Source organism: Hoplias malabaricus, chromosome 13, assembly GCF_029633855.1.
Source record: "Hoplias malabaricus isolate fHopMal1 chromosome 13, fHopMal1.hap1, whole genome shotgun sequence".
NCBI lineage: Eukaryota > Metazoa > Chordata > Actinopteri > Characiformes > Erythrinidae > Hoplias > Hoplias malabaricus.
The window spans coordinates 20,520,717-20,539,690 of record NC_089812.1 but is presented as its reverse complement, the minus strand read 5'-3'; the positions used below and the strand labels follow the sequence as shown (position 1 = coordinate 20,539,690).

The following is an 18,974-nucleotide window of genomic DNA, read 5'->3' as shown; positions in this document are numbered from 1 at the left end:
GCAGTGACACTGAGGGGTTTAGAAACTCCAGCAGCACTGCGGTGTCTGATCCACTCGCACCAGCACAACACACATTAACACACCACCACCATGTAAGTGTCGCTGCAGCGCTGAGAATGATCCACCACCACATCACAGGAACAGGGAAAGAGGGGTGAAAAAGTATGCAGTACAACAGATGGACTACACTCTGTAAGGGTATAACTACAGAGTGCCAGGAGTGGACAGTGAGTGCAGAAATAAGGAGGTGGCTTTATTGTTATGGCTGATCTGCGTATTTTGACACCAGTACTGTGTAAATAAATAAATAAATACTCTGCTGACGTCACGTCGCTCCCGCTGCCTCTCGTCGCTTCTCCTCGCGCCCCGGATGTGTTCTCGCGCCGTGCGGTGAAGATGCCTCTGCCCGTGCAGGTCTTCAACTTTCAGGTACGGACAAAAACCACACACTGGCGGCCAAACCTTGCGAGTCAGACCGCGGAGAGCCAGTCACGGAGATACGGGACAGAACCCTGTTTCCGCCCGCAGAGTTGTACAACTCCGCCTAATACCACTGTCCGTACACGGGCCTTTAGCTTCTGCCTGAGCCGCAGCTCCGAACCGCCCGCACTCCCTCTACTCCCCGGGGCTCTCCCGCCCGCTCCGGGTGCCACGGCTTCACGGTTTACACGTTAACTCTTGATTTGAATAACTCAAACCATCGCTTTGTAACATTTAAAGTTTTAAAACGTATCTAGGAAAGTGTAGTCTGAAGTTAGCTTATTACACAGCTTTTACTCGAATTCTTTGGTCCACCTTAAATGCTGTATTTGTTTTATTGACATTTAAGGTGGACTTGGACATTTCTTGTATAAGGCTAGGAAATAATCCGTCTCGACAACTTATTTAGTCACTTGTAACCTTACAATTTTATATAAAGTAGTTCAAAGCAGAAACATGTGTAGTTAATGTCCATATCTCCAACTTCATAGCCGAATTTTCTGTTCCGCCTTAAATGCTGCAAAGTTTTAGCCAACATTAGCAACGTCCGAGCTCTTAACAAACCCGACAAGTATGCAGACTGTATAGCACACGTTGAGAAGAAAATACGATCTTAAATACGCTACAAGAAAATGGAAATATATATTTAACTGCTACTTTCAAATTACTTAAAAATAATTGAATGGATACAGGGATTGACGAGATGTGATAGCTTTACATGAAAGTATAAAGGAGGCTAAAAGTCGTACGTTAGAATATTCGTGTGATTTTATATATATATATATATATATATATATATATATATATATATATATATATAATGTATATGTTCCGTATATATTATAAGCACATGAACATTCTAACGTAGGTCTTTTGTTTTAATCCCAAATGAATATTAATCTAAAGCGTGTTTACTATGAATGTTGTTTATTCAAAGTGAAATAATGAATTATGTCTTAGACATGAGGTTAAATTTGTGAGGGTGTCACTGGAGACACCACCACTTTCTGAATGTATGCACTGGAAATATCTTGATATAAAAGTGCAGCTCGGTAGCACAACTGTCTTATATTCATCGGTTATTATAAGCAGGTCTGTCGTCCTGGTGGACGGAGGCGTGAAGCGGCTCTCCCAGACACTAGTGGGTTGGTTATTGTTCTCCCCTGTTACAGGACAGCTCAGAGTCAGGGCATGGTCAGGACAGTCTCAGGAACAGTTCAGAGTGCTCGCCCCGCAGCAGCAGCTGGTCTGAGGTGTTAATATTTTTCACATCCAGAGACTCAGTGCTCACCTCCAACCCTTCAGCCTGCTCGATCACCCACCAGGTAACCAGATAGATAGACAGAGAAGGAGAGATAGTGATAGAGGGAGATTACATTAAAGGTAAAATTGTACACGCACCTTGGTTAAAGAATTTCAATGTTTTACACAGCTCCATATATTCCATGTTTACATGTTTATTTTGGCAAGTCAATCAGGGAATCTACTTAGTCCTCATCAGAGGATGTTTCAAAATTTTATTTGAGACAGGTTTATTTTAGATTTAATTTGCTTTTCAGTGGGTCAGTATTTGACAAGTTAACTGTCTCTTGACAGTTTGAGGAATTTCAGAAACTTTTTAGAAGCTTCTGAACCACCAGATTAGGAATTCATAGCTGCACATGTGACTGTCTTTAGGGATTTACTTTTAAAGCCAGTGCATTTTTGCTCTTGATCCAGAAGGAAAATCCAGTAATAAATTCCTACTCTTTTAATTCCTACGGCATTAAAAATCTGAAGTGAATTTGCACATGTTCAAAATGATAAAGACCTGGAGCTGTGTTCTCTGGTCAGATGAAACAAAAACTGTGCTGTTTGGCTTTAATAATCAGTGATGTGTGCATAGTGCTGTGTGATACGAGCTCAAAAATCAATATCACGATTAACTGAACATATTACTTTGACTACAATAGTATTATTTTTAATAGATTATTTTGTTGTTTGTTGCCTAGTTCACTGATGAGGCTCGTGCTTTAAACACACTCAAGTGTTAAAGGGTAGGGTGTGTGTCTCTGATGTGGCTGGGCTCTGTTCATATTAGGTGTGTGACTGTGTTCAGTGTCAAACAGACTGAGGGATTAACTTTGGTCTGAAACTGGTTTTTCTCAGTGTTTACATTTGACTTCTTTATGTTCAGAGTCGTCTTCACTAAAGTCAGAACATGTCCAAACCACAGACGCAGCGTTTCTCTTTGGTACGAGCCGCTCCGGTTGCTCGGTCCACCTCCGTGTTTAGGTTCTCTGAACTGTGGCTGAGTGTCAGTCTTTGTTTTATAAAACGGGCACAGTGGCAGTAAACGAGACCCGAAACCAAACACAGCTTCTCCTGTTTTGGAGCATTTCAGCTTTCAACCAAATGAAAAGGGAGAGCCAGCCAATTCAGATGATTCAGGCAATGTGCAAATATGTGCCAGAAAGGTTGCTGTGAAATGGGGAAATGTGAATTTGAGATATTACCTAGCTACCTGTCGTCCAGCTCCCGAAGCCCCTCTGCCTCCAGCAGAGCTGAGTCATGTAGCAGCCTCAGAAGGAACAGTTCAGGCTGGTTCCAGGTGACAGGAGTGTAGCACTAGAATCAGGAGAAATGAAGTAGTCCGTTTCGCAGTGTTCAGGCCAGTTAAATCACCGCACAGGAATTCCTTTTGCCACCGCAGCCCTTCCTTAAAGCTCTTTTTAGTAAGGGTTACTGTATGTTAAATTAATTACCAATTAAATGGAGTTTGTGATGGTCCTTTAATGTCCATTTGCTTTACGCACTGCTCAGACACACGTTTGAATAGCTAAATTCTCAACAGGTCCCAATTATTCACAATTATTTCTATCACAATATATCCACCACAAAACATAGCTATTTTCTCAGGCAGAGCAGGACGGTGATACTACACGTTAATAAATGTCTAAGGTAAATGTCTAAAGCACAAGGTGAAAGTATTGGAGCAGCCATCTCGAGCTGCTGACCTGAAACCCAGAGAAGATTTGTGAGCTGATCTGAAAAATTGTTGGAGCAAGGAGGCTGACAAAACTGAGTGAGTGACAGCAGTTCTGTCCAGAGGAGGGCACTACAACTCCAGAACAGAGTTAGTTAGAAGCTTGTGCACGACTCTAGCATTTAAAACAAGTGTCTTGGTTCCTTTTTTTGTGGAAAAAATGTTCAGACTCTCACACGTCATATGTGTAGCGAAATTAAATGTGTGGATTTGTGAGACAGTTTCAAAGGTTTAAGGTGAAGTTTTGGTAAAGGTTTAACCTCCACTGTATTTCATTTTATACTTTTCATTTTACCTAGAGCTGAATATTTGGGGAAACAACTGATTTGCAATGTTTGCAAATGTTGTTAGGTCCAGGCCTTAGTTTTTTGTTGTTATTGTTGTGGGTTGTGGTTCTGATGTCTCCCCTGTAGGAGTTTGGTGTCCTCTGACGGGTGTCAAACTCATGACAGTGTGTTACAGGGTTAAATGTCCCAGCTTTGAACAACATGGTTGATAATTAAGTGTTTTAACGTACTGTAATACTGTTGGAGTCACAGAGTGAAGTTCTGGAGTCTCATTTATGACTGCCACCCTTAAGACTATCAAAACATATTGGTCTAAACATTAAAAAGCGATTGGAATTCAAGCGAAATTCAGTTGAATCAAGGTAAAATTTTCTCCCTGTTTTTGCCTCGTTTCTTTGCCTTGCTCTTTTCAAAATGCATTGAGAGCAGAGATATGAATGCATGTGTCTCTCTGCCACTTGACAAAGGAACTCACTCTTTTTGTTTAGACTCACAAACCCATAGGTGTGTAATGATGCATCATGTCATTCTGAACAGAGATGCATGAATACCGATACTCTTCAAGTACTTATAATCGCAAAGGAGGCTCCGATACCGACATCCGACACCTTGGCCTAATGTACATATTGCTGTGCTAATGAGGAAACAGCTCAAAATGTTGGTGATCTGGAATTATTTCACAATCAGTGAAGGCCACCCTAGAAAAGCGGACTGCGGGGGGAACCCGAGAGCAGTGAGTACGTCGGGCTGTTTTGACTTTCCTCTAACAAGGAGGGTTTTTCTTCACTCACAGTGTATTTTCCCTCTGGGAAATCTTTTCCTGTTTGCGAGAGCACTGTGTGTTGCTCGTCTTAGTTTTTCCTCAAATGAAATTATTTTCTCCGCTCACGAATCTTGAGTTGGATCTGACTTCGTAGATCAGGCTGCTGCACTTAAATAAACATTGACAATAAATAAACACTTAAGGGCGGAACTTCACAGCTGTTATCGTGTAACGGAAACTGTCTTCCTAAAGATGCACAACACTGTGCAAACGCAAATCAAGAGCTTGTTGCATCTAATGTTATTAATTTATAGATACTTTATTGATCTAATTATTGTTGGTGTAATGTGGGAAAATGACCAATAAAAGAGGGACAGTTCCAGAAATGAACAAAGTTTTTAATTAAACAAAATATTTTAATTAATAACTGCACTGTTACACAATGCTTCTGATGCATTATTCTAAGTAAGTATCGGTATCGGAAAGTACACAAATACACATAGCTGTACTCGGTTGGAAAAAAATCGTATTTATGCATCCTTATTTGTGATAGTCACTGTTGTACTTTCTAAAGCAGGTAGTTCTTTCATTTTAGTGTCAGTATTCTGTGAGAGTTACCTGGTAGTGCGGGTTAAATGGAATTGTCTCGTGGACTGAACTTTGCAGGACATCATGTATTAATCCCCTTACGATTTACAGGTGTCTGTAATACCTTGATTTTGCTCTTGGTTTGAGCTACACTGCGTTCACACTGCAGCGAAGCAAAACGTTGCCTTCATCATCTGCTGGCCACTTGGGGGCGTGTCACTTAAAACACAAGCAAGTTTGTCTATCCCAAGCAAGTGTGTGAGAATGAGACACTGTGGCTATTTTTTCTTTTGCCTTCATTCAGTGTTTTATTCCCCCCGAATGTTCATATGTGATTTCAAAACTGCTGTTTGTAGTTCCCGGTGACTTCATATTTTGATGTTGAATAAATTAAAAGAATGAACCAATCTCAGCACTTTCCACTTCTTTAAAAAGATTAAACTTTGTTTGGTTCTAATACATGTATGTAATCGTTCAGAGACATGTAAAGGACAGGGAAGGCTGAAATATTGGTTTTCTTGGGGCTTTGTTGTGGCGCAGTCCTTTCCACGCTGCGCTGATTGGCCACCACCAGCAAAAGTAATTTCTCATTTGCATAAATTTGGAGAAATCGCAGCTTTTTGCTGCTCGCTTTGCCTCGTTCACGCTCCCAGAATCCTCTGTGCTGAGCTGCAACCGAACCCCATAGAAAACAGTAGGTTGTGTTTACTGCTGTATGAACGCAGAGCTAAAATATCACACAAGCGCAGTGATGCAAGTTGATCAGTTATTCTTTCCTCCGCAGGGCTCGGTGGAGCCCATGCAGATAGACGCTGACCCTCAGGAAGACCAGCAGAATGCACCTGACACCAATTACGTCGTGGAAAATCCCACCCTGGTATGTGTTTAACCATATTAACCCTGATCCTGAGGTTAGTCCACACATACACTGCCTCCACTGACATCTCTGTCCACAACAAAATGTGAAAACGCTCTGACCTGCCCTTCAGAGGACAGACAGAGCAGCTCGCTCAACGACAGAAACAACACCCTTCACAGAGGAAATATTTCTAGATTTATTATTTACATTAGTTTATACAAAATCAGAATCTTGAAAACATACTCTAGGTTACAAAATATCCAAATATTTACAGATTGTTCGAAACCTTCTGAATGTTCAAACCATTACATATACACAAAACCAAAAAAAATAAGCCTTTATTTTGTTACAGAATTATGTTCTTAAAATTAATATATTTTTCACATAAATATGAAATATCATGATATAATTTTAGGGCCATATCGCCCACCCCTAAGAGGAAGACTCAGATGAATGCAAACGTAAACAGAAGCGAAGAAGGTTGTGTACCAGACGTGGCTCATTCTGTGTTTTCTGGGAGTGATTTTGCTGTTCTGCTGTTCCAGGATCTGGAGCAGTACGCCTCCAGCTACAGCGGACTGATGAGGATCGAGCGGCTGCAGTTCATCGCTGATCATTGCCCTCAGCTACGAGTGGAAGCCCTGAAGATGGCCTTGTCTTTTGTCCAAAGAACGTTTAACGTTGATGTTTATGAAGAGATCCATCGAAAACTCACTGAAGCCACAAGGCAAGAGCAGCTCCTGTAAATCATTTTAATTCTCTTCAACTTTCTGTCTGTGTTGAGTGCCTGGCTGTGTTTAATTTTGTTTAGTGATAATGCGGACATGTGCATAATTATATTTGCTGAAATAATATATTTTATTAACTTGAAGTTCTACTGTTTGTTTTGCTGTAAATTTGTTTTTGTAAGGAAAACACAAGCTTTAAAATAAACCCTTTACCTATGAATATTCATCTTGCGATTTACTATGCATATTTACGAACAAATTTTAATTTCTGACTCCCTTAGTATTACTGTAGAATTGAGCTTGAAACATGTTGGTAATATGGCAATATTTTTAACTTAATGGTTGTTTATTTTTTTGGCTAACATTAAAGCAACACTAGGTCATGTTTTTATCTGAAGATTACAGCTTCAAAATCAATGTGATGTTCCACTGAGCTGTAATAGGGAGGATAGAGCCTCTGTTGCTGCTAATCTAGGCTCAGCACTGCTGAAACTACACTATGTAACATCTGGAGGTGGGCAGGAAATCACACCCCCCTTTGATGTTAGGACAGTGCTTTGAAAATTATTTAAAATCTGCAACTGTAGGGGGAGCCAGGAGCGAATTAACCTAGCATTGCTTTAAATAATGAAAACATTTCTGTTCAAATTTCGTATATTATTTATATTAACCTCATCTTTCTTTAGTCAGGGACAGAGTGGAATTGGAATGGAGAATTAATTTAGACAGACACCGCAGTTTATGTTTTTTCAGTTTTTAGTGCTGTGTGTGCATCTGAGCTGTTTCTGTATGCAGGGAAGTGCAGGCCGTCCCGGATGCGGTTCCTGAGGGAGCGGTGGAACCCCCTCCTCTCGACACAGCCTGGGCAGAGTCCACCCGGAAAAAAGCACTGCTCAAACTGGAGAAGCTGGACACAGACCTAAAGAACTACAAGGGAAACTCCATCAAAGAAAGCATTAGGTACAGCTTCCTGCATTAGGTATAAGAGAATTGGGGCCATATTGGGATAAGATTTTGATATGGGGTCGATCTGAAATCCAAATGTTAAATTAGAACAATCTATTATTTGAAAGTGTGTGTGATGATGTACAGTACCTGTGACACATCACCAAGAGAAACCATTATATGTATACTTACCTGTACTTACTCACCTGCATACGGGTCATGTGAGAGGGAAAAGAGTACTATCTCTTGATGCTGAGTTTTACTTACCTGGTTGAATCCATTCTCCACAGAGGGAAGGGAGAACTAGCATCTAGAAGAGGGAAAATATATTAACTAATAAATATTGATATTATGAATGAATGTTAAACATGCCATGGCCGTAATTGAATCTTGGTACAGTTGTTAGTTCATTGTTATTTTTATTGTTTATGAAACTTGTGTATCCAAGATACAATAACTTTAACCTCTTAAGGGAATGGTATATTCTAGGGGGCGGGGCTACCTATATATATATATATATACCACACAAGGGTAAAAGAGGGAGACTCTGCTAGACCGTGGCGAGAGAAGCATAACTTACATGTATAATAAGACCCAATTGATTTGGTTGTCATTATCCTTTTTTGTCTCTGCTAATAGAGAATTTTGTTTTGTTAATTTTTTTTTGTTCTCAAGGAGCGTGCGTGTATATATTGTAAATAGTAATATAAAGTCTGGTGTGTAAATAAAGGTGGAAGGGAACCAAAAATCGAACCTCTCGGTGTTATTTCGAGTCGACCTTATATCATCTCAGGCCTCTCGCCCGACTCTACCCATAGAGAACGCCTCCCACCATTACACTTTGTGGTGGTGAAGGGGTGAGCTTTATATATGCTTTTCTGTCATTACTCTTTCTCAAATTTAAGCCCCACATCTGAATAAAAAGGAGATTTTGAGAGAGGTGTATTGAGAGAGGCACTGAGCAGATAAACAAATAACAGAAACCCCATCTCATATGTTAGAACATTGCTGTGAGGATTTGATGGCATTCAATCTTGTAATCATCAGTGAGGGTCAGGGGCTGGTGTGGGTGATTAGTTCTGGATTTACACTCACCACTCCAACTCATCTCAGAGAAACTGAATGGAGCTCAATCTCTCCACAGAACACCATTTCTCTCTTTCACAGCCCTGTGCTGGTGTCTTTATACCCCTCTAGCTTCCTCTTGGCACTGAGCATGGTGGGCGATGTCAGGTGTTTAAAAGCAGGATAGACTCTGCCGCAATAAGATGAACCTAAACACAGAGGTGGGCCGAATGCTGTTTCTGTGGTTTGGATGCGTTTTGACTTTAGTGAAGATGACTCCAAACATAAAGACGTCAAATGTAAACACTGAGAAAAAAGTGTCAAACCAAAGTGAATCCCACAGTCTGTTTCTCACAGAATACAATCACACATCGAATACAAACAGAGCACGGCTCAGACACAGAGACGGAGCTCCCAGCCACATCAGAAACTATGAGGCAACAAACATCAAAATATTACTTTATTATTGTAGTCGAAGTAATGTTCAGTTAATTGTGATATTGGTTTGCGCTCATATCATCTAGCACTATGTACATGTGTTAAAGTCAGTGTGTATATTCTGTGTGTGTTTAGGAGGGGTCACGATGACCTGGGGGATCATTACCTGGACTGTGGTGACCTCAGTAATGCCCTGAAATGCTACTCCAGAGCCAGAGACTACTGCACTAGCGCCAAGCATGTCATCAACATGTGTCTTAACGTAATCAAGGTCAGTAAAACAGACCAGGTTTGGGTCAGAGACACTCAGCTGCCGAATGTGTGCTTGTGTGTGCTTTTATTAGTCTGTGTTCTGGTGCTGTTTTCATTGTGTTAACAAACAGGAGCTCCTCTGTGATTTTTATTTCTGTGTGGGTGAGCTGAATCTGTTTCGCTCCCTCCACCTCTGAGAAAACAAGACAAATCCCCTTTGTTTTACACCTCACTAAAACTGCATAATATTTACTGCCTTTGCAGTTTAAACTGCTGCATATTTCAGAACAGTTTGGCATAAGTAAAGCATAATGCTGGAAAATGTTTTATCAGACCCTAATGTGCTTTTGGAATGGGCTCAGTTCCGGTTCGTGGGCAAGGAGCAATGTTGACACCTACCAGGAGCACACAGTGTAGTCTTCTGTCTCATCGCTAGAAGCTGATCCATGTTTGCTTTTTGGAGAAAAACATCCCAAACGCTTGCAAGTTGTTTCCACTCTCCACCATCTTTTCACTTCTGATTCCTGTCGCTGTGCAGTGCCCCCTGTTGACATGTATTCTGTGGCATATCCTTGGTTTCCACTAAAACTGGTGTAAACTCGACTGGTTCACTGAAAATCACCAAGGTTCTCATAAACCTGAAAGAAACAAGTTCAAGAGTTCTTTTGGTGGAAAAGCGATGTGTGTGTTTTCCTGACTAACTGAAGGTCCTGTCTCCTCTGTAGGTTAGTGTTTACCTCCAAAACTGGTCCCATGTACTTAGCTATGTCAGCAAGGCTGAATCCACTCCAGAGATAGCAGAGGTTGGTTCACACTACTTTAATTCCCTTCATCTTTTACTGAGATTGAGAAGAAGGCGTGTGACTTTTAACTGTGTCTGTGTTTTACAGCAAAGAGGGGAGAGAGATAGTCAAAACCAAGCTGTTCTCACCAAACTAAAATGTGCTGCAGGTATGTATCTTTATTTACTCCAGTGCTGCACTGATCCACTGTATAATACTCTGTTACTGAGAGGAAGACAGTCCTCCATTTGTCTTTGAGTTTAGTTGATCAGATTCATGTTTCTATGTCTGTTTTGAACGACATACTGCCACAGTCTAGCTGCTCTGAGCTTCTCTAGGAACGTAAACACGGAAAAGTGTGGGGCCATTACTGTGGATATTATTGCTATTATAATTATTAATTGAATAACATGAGATTTCAGAAAGGGGCAAACTACAAAAATTGACAGAATTACAGAATGATGATGTGCGTGGTGAGGACAGAGACACACTTATTTTAAAAGTATATTTTTATCCCTAAAAGGAGTGTTCCAACACTTAACATTTCAGATGATTTAGTCACCGTTTCTGTGTCACTTACAACCTTCTCTGATCTCATTTAAAGAACAAAGTATTGAAATCTTGTGATATTTTTGTGACATTGGTGTTTTAAACCAAAAATAATTACAGAATACGGCAAAAAAAGTTTTCTATTCTTCCCTCCTTTTTCTCTGTCTGCCTGTCTGCCTGTCTCTCTGTCTGTCTCTCTCTATAGGGTTGGCAGAGCTTGCCTCTAGAAAGTATAAACCCGCTGCCAAGTGCTTCCTGCAGGCCTCCTTTGACCACTGCGACTTCCCTGAGGTTTGTTTTAAAAGTTTACTGTGCATTTTTACCTTATTTATATCACTTCAAATACTAATAAATCAGTTTAATCCAGTTTAACGATATTCTTGTGTGTTATTTGTGTGAGTATGGGTGTGTGTGTGTGTGTGTGTGTGTCAGCGTGTCAGCAGCGGCTGTATTCTGTAGTCTGTACCGACTGTATTCACCTCTTTATCTGAACATTTTGAAACATATATAACACAAACATTTTGAAACATATATAATACAAACCCAAGAGTGAGTATGCATGAATAATACTTGTGTTTTCCTGTTTACTGATATATTTTATTGTACAATGTTGCTGTATATTTTTTCTTTGCAGCTTCTCTCCCCTAGTAACGTAGCAGTTTATGGGGGTCTTTGTGCTCTGGCTACATTTGACAGACAGGAGCTGCAGCGCAACGTCATCTCCAGCAGGTACGAGGATGGAGGCACATGTGTGAAAATTACACGTAAAGTGTTGAAATCCTTTGTTCTTACCTTATACATAAACCTTAAAGGCACTGAGACACTTGCACTGCTCATAGAATTTAGGGAAATGTACAACACACCGGCAAATTCTGAAATGAGATAAATACCAAAAGGTGATTTTGTAATTTCTAAGAAAATGGCTAACTTATGCAAATATTAAGTCATATATTTTATGAAGATATCCCTTGTTCTCTGCATGTTCATATTAATTATTGAATCTGAAGTCCACCAATCCACACACTGTGAAACAAGACCCCAGTCAGTTTTGTGTGCATCCTAAGTCAGAAAACAGGATAAAACAAGTCTCTGACGTCAAGTGCAGAGACTTTAGAATGGCCCCACCCCCTCGTCTAAGTCTGTCCAATCACAGCGGTGGACCCGCATTTATTTGAGAGTGCAAAGACGAGGTTAAACACAGCAAAAATGCACTGAGTAAAAACTGAGAAAACGAGAACGGGTGCAAAAACGACTTAAAACTACAGCTTCTGCCTCTCACTGCTGTGCACTTGGGGTCGGGGTGAACAGCGAGTGGCTCATTATCATTTAAAGGATGTTGACATGATTTGAAATACTGTGCAAATTGTAAATAAAGACACTGTTGATTAAGCTGTTTGTGTGATAGATAAATAATTTTATCTCTCTTTACCTTTCAGCTCCTTTAAATTATTTTTAGAGTTGGAACCCCAAGTCCGCGATATTATCTTCAAGTTCTATGAGTCAAAGTATGCATCTTGTCTGAAAATGCTGGACGAAATGAAGGTGATTGCTGCTAAGATTTGTTTACATATTCACTTGTTTATGGGTCACATTCCGTTCATTTGTCTAACCGTGTTTCCCTTGTGCTTTGTGCTGTAGGATAATCTCCTCCTAGACATGTACCTGGCTCCACATGTAAGAACACTGTACACACAAATCAGGAACAGAGCACTCATTCAGGTGGGAAATGACACTGTTATATTTTTAGATTTCTTAGTTTAGAACAGCAGTTTCCACCCTTTCTGTAGTGCCCCCTTTTTGTGGAGAACTTTATCAAGCCCCCACTCTGTACAGGTCTTTGTTTATTATAATAATAATAATACATTTCATTTGTAATGCACTTTACATTTCAAAGTGCCCTTGAGCAAGACACCTAACCCCCAACTGCTCCCCGGGTGCCATGGCTAGGGATGCCCACAGCTCCAGGCATGTGTGCTCACTGCCCCCTAGTGTTCACTAGTGCGTTTGTAAATGTGTGTTTCACTGCACGGATTGGGCTAAATGTGGGGAACAAATTCCTCTGTGTGCATGCTACTTGGCTTCATTGAACTGGGAAAATCTTGATCAGAATAAACCCAAATCTGCTTGTTAACCAGATGCTGACGGATTCTCTCTTTCTCTCTGGGGGCAGTATTTTAGCCCCTATGTGTCTGCAGATATGAATAAGATGGCGATGGCATTTAACACCACAGTGGCAGCTCTGGAGGACGAGCTCACTCAGCTGATCCTGGAGGGTCTGATCAACGCGCGGATTGACTCCCACAGCAAGGCAAGGAACCGCTCTCAGCTACAGCGACCTACACTAGATTTCCCTGCACTAATTTTTTCCCAGATGGTGCCATGCTCAGCCCCAGGTTTTACGCTCCTGTGTTTGACCCTGGTTCAGAGATGACACCATCTGGGGCCCATCCTCTCGCTGTGTTGTTTTGCTGTTGTTTGATTTGTTTGTCGTTTCATGTGTTTAGTTTTTCCCTGACGTACAGCTTACTCTGATTACAGCTTACTGTACAATTAATAAATCATACTTCATAATCATCTTCTTTGCTGCTTAACTCATCTCAGGGTCACTGTGTACTTGCTTATGAATTAATAACTTTCTCACTCTCTCTCTTGCTCTCTGTGTCTGTTTCTCACTCTCTCTGAGCAGATACTTTACGCCTGTGATGTGGATCAGAGGAGCACAACATTTGAGAAATCTCTGCAGATGGGGAAAGAGTTCCAGAGACGGGCTAAAGCCATGATCCTGCGGGCGGCCGTGCTGAGAAACCAGATCCACGTCAAGGTAACGGGTTCTCCAGGGTAACGTTTCTCCTCACTCTGATCTGATCTAGCTGCTCACCCCAAAACCCTCTTCAAAACATCTCCCATCCTCCTCCTGTCCCCGTGAGGCCTAAAGATCGGCGATATGACAATACATTGTCTTTACTTTTGAGATCAGTTCAGAAAACAAAGCCTCTCTGATTCGGAGTGTCTGCTGAGTGCAACAAAATGTAAAGTCCAATGAATCCCATCACTGATCTGTGTTTGGCCCAAGCTCCATGTGTTTGTTTATTTTGCTAGTGCTGAGAAAAATCGAAAGCATCCTTAATTTAGTGGGATTATTTATTATATTATTACAAAGCTCACGTTTAAATGAACATAAAGGTGGATTTAATGTAAGCATTGTGATGTTAATCGCCCACCTTTAATCCTTCTACACCTCTTTCTTCCCCCTCTTACTCACTCTCTCCCACACCATCAGCCCTCATTTTCATCACACTCAGGCAGTTCTAAATGTTGCAGGAAGTACTGAAGTTGTGTAGTATTACCACACAGAGCTGCACCTGCTCAATGCTAAGTCTGGGCTAGAGGTGTGCAAATCCCCCAGCACCGGGCTGTGGAGCTGTTCTCTGAAGTGATGGAGCTCCATCCTGTACCTCCAACATCAGTACCTGACATCACTAAAGTTTGTGGATCTATGCCATCTAATCCTCACAGTAGTGTTACACTAATGTAGTGTAAAAGCTTCACTGAAGAGCAGAGACTGTTACTGCAATTAAGTCCACGCTCCTGATTAAGGCCCTTTACTTTAGCAGATTTTGGACGAACAGGTGGCCGTTTAGTCACGTTTCTATGGTGCATTGATCATTCCTACACATCCATCTCATCGCACCTCAGCATCTCTCATAATCACTGTGTTCATTAGAGGTGGCACGATACCTGTATTTATGACATCACACCAATGTCAAAAGTTGTGGGTGGAAATACAAATCTGTAAGTTTTAAAATTTTGTGTGTGTGAATACGACAGAAGGCGCACAGAGGGAGGAACTATACATCTGCTGATCATAATCTTGCTCTCATGGGTTTTAAAATGTCTAAAAATGAGAGGAATTGTAATCTAGGGGTGTAAAATTAGCATGTACAGAGGTGACGTGTCCCCACCAGTATCCAGCGATTATTGAATTGTCTCCCACCAATAATTTGAAAATCTGTCAATGTCTCATTGCCCTAGAGGTGCAGAAAAGGTTAAATCACGTTCTCTACTCGAGTCCTACCTCCCCGTAACACATGTGGTCAGTGTGATTTGGTGTGTAGTTTGGTTACGAGCTGCACCAAAACTGGAAGGAAAACGCCAGTTATAAGCGAGTGTTACTGCGCAAGACTCAGGTGCATCGTGGGTGACACATGGGGGTCAGAAGCAAGTGAGGAGGGCAGCAAGAAAGAAGAAGGTGGACATACAGAGATATTTTACACTTAAAGTCAAGCTTGCTAATGAAATGAGTCCTTCATAATAACAGCGGGCTACAATCATCTGAAGCTAGGAATAACACGGTTTGGAAATTACCTGCACAACACATTGCTAACTGTCAGTTCTCTCAGTGTTGTTTTATCATGGAGCAATGGGGGGGAAAAGGTGGGGATTGATAGGTCAAGAGCAAATCTACGGCATTGATTGTAATAGTTTGGGGGTGGAGCCAGGGCTGTTACACTCATTGAATGCTCAAGAGAGAATGCTCAATTTACATCCGCGAAAGGTTTGTTTTCCACCTGGTGTTTTTTCACCCACTACTTTTGACATTGATGTGGCCCAATATGCCCCCCCTTTCTCCAATCCTGAACAGTGAATGTTATCTGATACCTGTCTGATAATGTTAAAATTGTTAAGCTTTAAATGTAGAGTTTCCCTAGAGTGATGTCAACCGTGATGTCATGGGACGATTGTCCTGTCAGACAACCGATACTGGCACAAATTAGTGGCAATGTGAGGATAGGGTGATATTTTTCCACCGTCTAGTGCTACTTTACCTGCTTTTTCAGATGAGGGTGTGAGTGAGTGAACAGTGTGACAGTGTAAATGGCGATAGATATTATTTATTATATTATAGCTATTTATTTAAGCACAAAAACCAGTGTAAGCTCAAAGTGCGGTGTTGTGTGATAAATTTTATGGGTAATATTTTTAGAATTTCCTGAGTGTTCAAACTAGTCTTAAAGCAACACTAGTTAAGATTTGTTATTCTTGCTCCTGGACTCCCCTCCTCTACAGCTGCAGAGTGCAATTCACTTTTACAGCACTGTCCTGAAATGCTACCTAGAGTTGCTTTAAAATCCACAAGGTGATGGGAGAGCCTTTGTTTTTTATTTTTTATAATTTTATGCCTTTTAATTGCTATTGTACAATGTCTTGGTTTCTTGAAAAGCACTAATAATACATTGTTTATTAGTGTGTGAGAGATTAAGAAATTGCACATTACAGCGTCACTTTAACTGCGTGGGATGAGCATCATTTACTGGAGCACTAAAAGTCCCTGAGAGACTGCAGGGTAGATTGTTACAGTATCAGATTAGATTCTCATCCAGAATTTCCTACTGGTATCGATCCTATGCTGGGTTTGGGTTCAGTGCCATCTCTGATACTGATGTTTAATTTCGTCTGTGTGTTGTTCTCTACGCTGCTCACTGTGCTCTTTTTTTTCTTCTCCACAGTCCCCTCCCAGAGAAGGCAGCCAAGGGGAACTCACACCTGCCAACAGCCAAACACGAATGAGCACCAACATGTGAGGCCTCCCATAGGAAACACACACACACACACACACACACACACCCCGAGGGGGCTGCTGCAGCAGCGTCCTCCACCCCTTAGACTTCAGTTCTGTTTCCCTGCTAAGGAGAAAGAAAGAAATCACAATCTAAAGACTTTATTTAAGTTGGGAAGATCTCTGTTGTCTGCGTTAAAGACAAGCACACGCCGTGGCTCCTGTTCAAGAAATGTTCCCAAAAAAAAGAGAAAAATACAACATAATAAAAAAAAAAGACGGAGAAAACCGTGATGCGGCACTTACACTGTACTGGCCTGTTTTTGTTTGTAAAGAGATGCACTTTCCTCTGTATCTTGTGACAAACCTTGATCTCACATCGAAAACAACCTCATCACAACATGCTTTTAAAATAAATATACATTGGAAAAGATGCTTTGATATGACTGTTCTTCCTAGCTTTACAACTTTGGGCCTGAGACTGAGGGTCAGTTAAAGCCACTGTCCACTCTGACTGTGTGTGTGTGTTTGTTTTTATCCTCCGAGAGCTGAGAGTTATTTTCCTGCAGTTTTCACCTGTTGAATTTGTAGTGGGTGGGGGCTAAATTTGGTATATGTGACATCAGTTCCACCACAGACCCAATCAGAGTTAGGGGTTTTTATGCCCCTCTTCTTGATTAAAGCCCTCCTTCACTGCAGTCAGCCCCTAAATTCTGGTGCATGTGGAGGAGTGTCTCGGGATAACAGCTGGAATGAAACACTGTCCACATCTCCTCAGTGATGGCCCTCCTGCCCCTAGACTGCATTAAAATCACTACAGGAGGGTCCTGTGCCAGCATGGATGTTGGATTTTAGTCCATTCAGACCAGAGCACAGCTGATTTCACTCTTTTATTTAGTTGGTCACAGTAAAACAATCATGTGACCTCCTTGTTGGTTGAAACAAAAACCAGCAGCCGCACCGGCCCACCCCTGCTCTAGAGGCACATGGACTCTTCCTTATCTTTTAATATATTAAAAAAAAAAAAAAAGAGTGGACAGTGACTTTAAAGGGGTGGTCAACAGGGCACCTGTATGCTTATTTCCAACGGTCCTCTGGAACACTTGTGATTTTAAAGCAACACTAGGTAAGATAAGGATTACAGACAATGAATGAATAATTGGATGTTCTGAAATCCAGGGGAGGATAGCAGGGCGTGGGGAGTGATTTCCTACCCTCTTTCAAAAGTTCTAATGCAGTTTCCACAGTGCTGAGTAGCAACGACAGAGGTTCTATTGTCCCTGTTAATGATTTTGTAATTTCTAGGTAAAAATACTACTGTAACAAGTTGTAATTAGTATCAAAAGGTGGAAATGTGGAATCACTATATAAATCATTATAATTAATATAAAAATTAAAAATCGTTATTTTTTGTTATTATTGCAAATAATAAACTCAGATTCACTATTTTATTACAGTCCTGCAATATAGTTCTCCCTCATATCCATCGTCTCATTATTATTATTTTTTTTTGATTGTTTGACCATAATAAGAACAATATATAATGTGCAGCTCACACGTGTTTCAGTAAAACCCAGAACTGTGTTCACTGGGGAGAAGGGTAGTGGTTACGGCTGTCGTAATAACCACAATACAGTCATAGAGCACTATTGACTGGTCACCTGCAGGGAATGTCAAACAACTCTCACCACCACAATGTAAACATGTTTTCCCTTATTTTTTTTGCAAACTTTCCTTGTCTTACACTGTAGTGTAGAGCTGGACGATAAGGCCAAAATATGTATCACAATATATTTCTTCATTTCAGTCGATATAATTCTAATATCTATATGAACAATAAAAAAGCCTCAGAAAAACTTCCAAGAACTGAAAGCAACACAACGTCACCCTCAAACAACCTCTCTGCTTTATCAATATCAATATTTTACAATATTTAAAATATTTTAAATCAAGTGCTGAACTGACCATAGCACCCTCTAATGACTGAGTGACAGATGCTGTAAATGTGTACTGAAATATTGAAAGTGTGTTTAAAACTCATATTGAAACATTTTCTATTGTGATATATATTGATTGTCCAGCCCTACTTTAGTGTGTGCCTAATGAATGTTAACTTTCACTTTTAAAAATTGTTTACAATTTTAAAAAGGTTGAGTGTGATTTTCCCCAACTGTTTCCCCAATCAATTCAGAGGAAATTCATTCAGCGCAACAGCCCTTGTGGTGATGACTGTGGGAGTATGTCCCCTTTAAGACCATGTTACACTTATGTTTTATCAAATAAAACCAAACCTGATCACAGCTGATTTAAAATTATTTACAGTAGAAACATTCTAACATTAGAAATACGCTTAAATAAAAGAACCCACTCTTAAAAAAAGCCATCAGCGTACCATACACAGACCATCCTGCTTCAGCCTGAACTCTCCCACTGTAAAGGGGTCCTTTCTGATGTAAATCCACAATCATACTCCAGAAGATGCTTTTATTCACGACTGCCATTAAACGGAGAGGGTGCAGCTATTCTTCCCCTGAGACACGTAAGACTGCCCCTGGAGCTCAACACGCTGACAATTCATCACCTAGCGTCCACATTACTGCTCTCCTACAGGGTGGGGGTTGTTCTCAGTGGTTGATTTAGGAAAGAGAAACCCCTG

The 18,974-nt window shown here is 40.8% G+C and overlaps 1 protein-coding gene across 9 annotated transcripts; it reads left to right on the top strand.

Moving 5' to 3' along the window:
• The first annotated feature begins 218 nt into the window (after window positions 1-218).
• gps1 (G protein pathway suppressor 1) lies at window positions 219-17,000 on the top strand. 9 transcript variants are annotated; one of them, XM_066641497.1, is made up of 15 exons: window positions 219-429; window positions 1,653-1,805; window positions 5,928-6,020; window positions 6,548-6,729; window positions 7,526-7,690; window positions 9,314-9,449; window positions 10,156-10,233; window positions 10,321-10,381; window positions 10,967-11,052; window positions 11,396-11,490; window positions 12,198-12,303; window positions 12,400-12,480; window positions 12,932-13,069; window positions 13,448-13,599; window positions 16,269-17,000. In XM_066641497.1, the coding sequence occupies exons 1-15, from the start codon at window positions 397-399 to the stop codon at window positions 16,327-16,329; spliced, it is 1,620 nt and encodes a 539-aa protein (XP_066497594.1). In that variant the 5' UTR covers window positions 219-396; the 3' UTR covers window positions 16,330-17,000. The 9 variants fall into 9 exon arrangements, with proteins under 9 accessions (XP_066497594.1, XP_066497592.1, XP_066497599.1 ...); XM_066641495.1 differs by having other exon boundaries at window positions 225-429; window positions 6,548-6,744; XM_066641498.1 differs by having other exon boundaries at window positions 238-429; window positions 13,448-13,582.
• The last annotated feature ends 1,974 nt before the right edge of the window (window positions 17,001-18,974 follow it).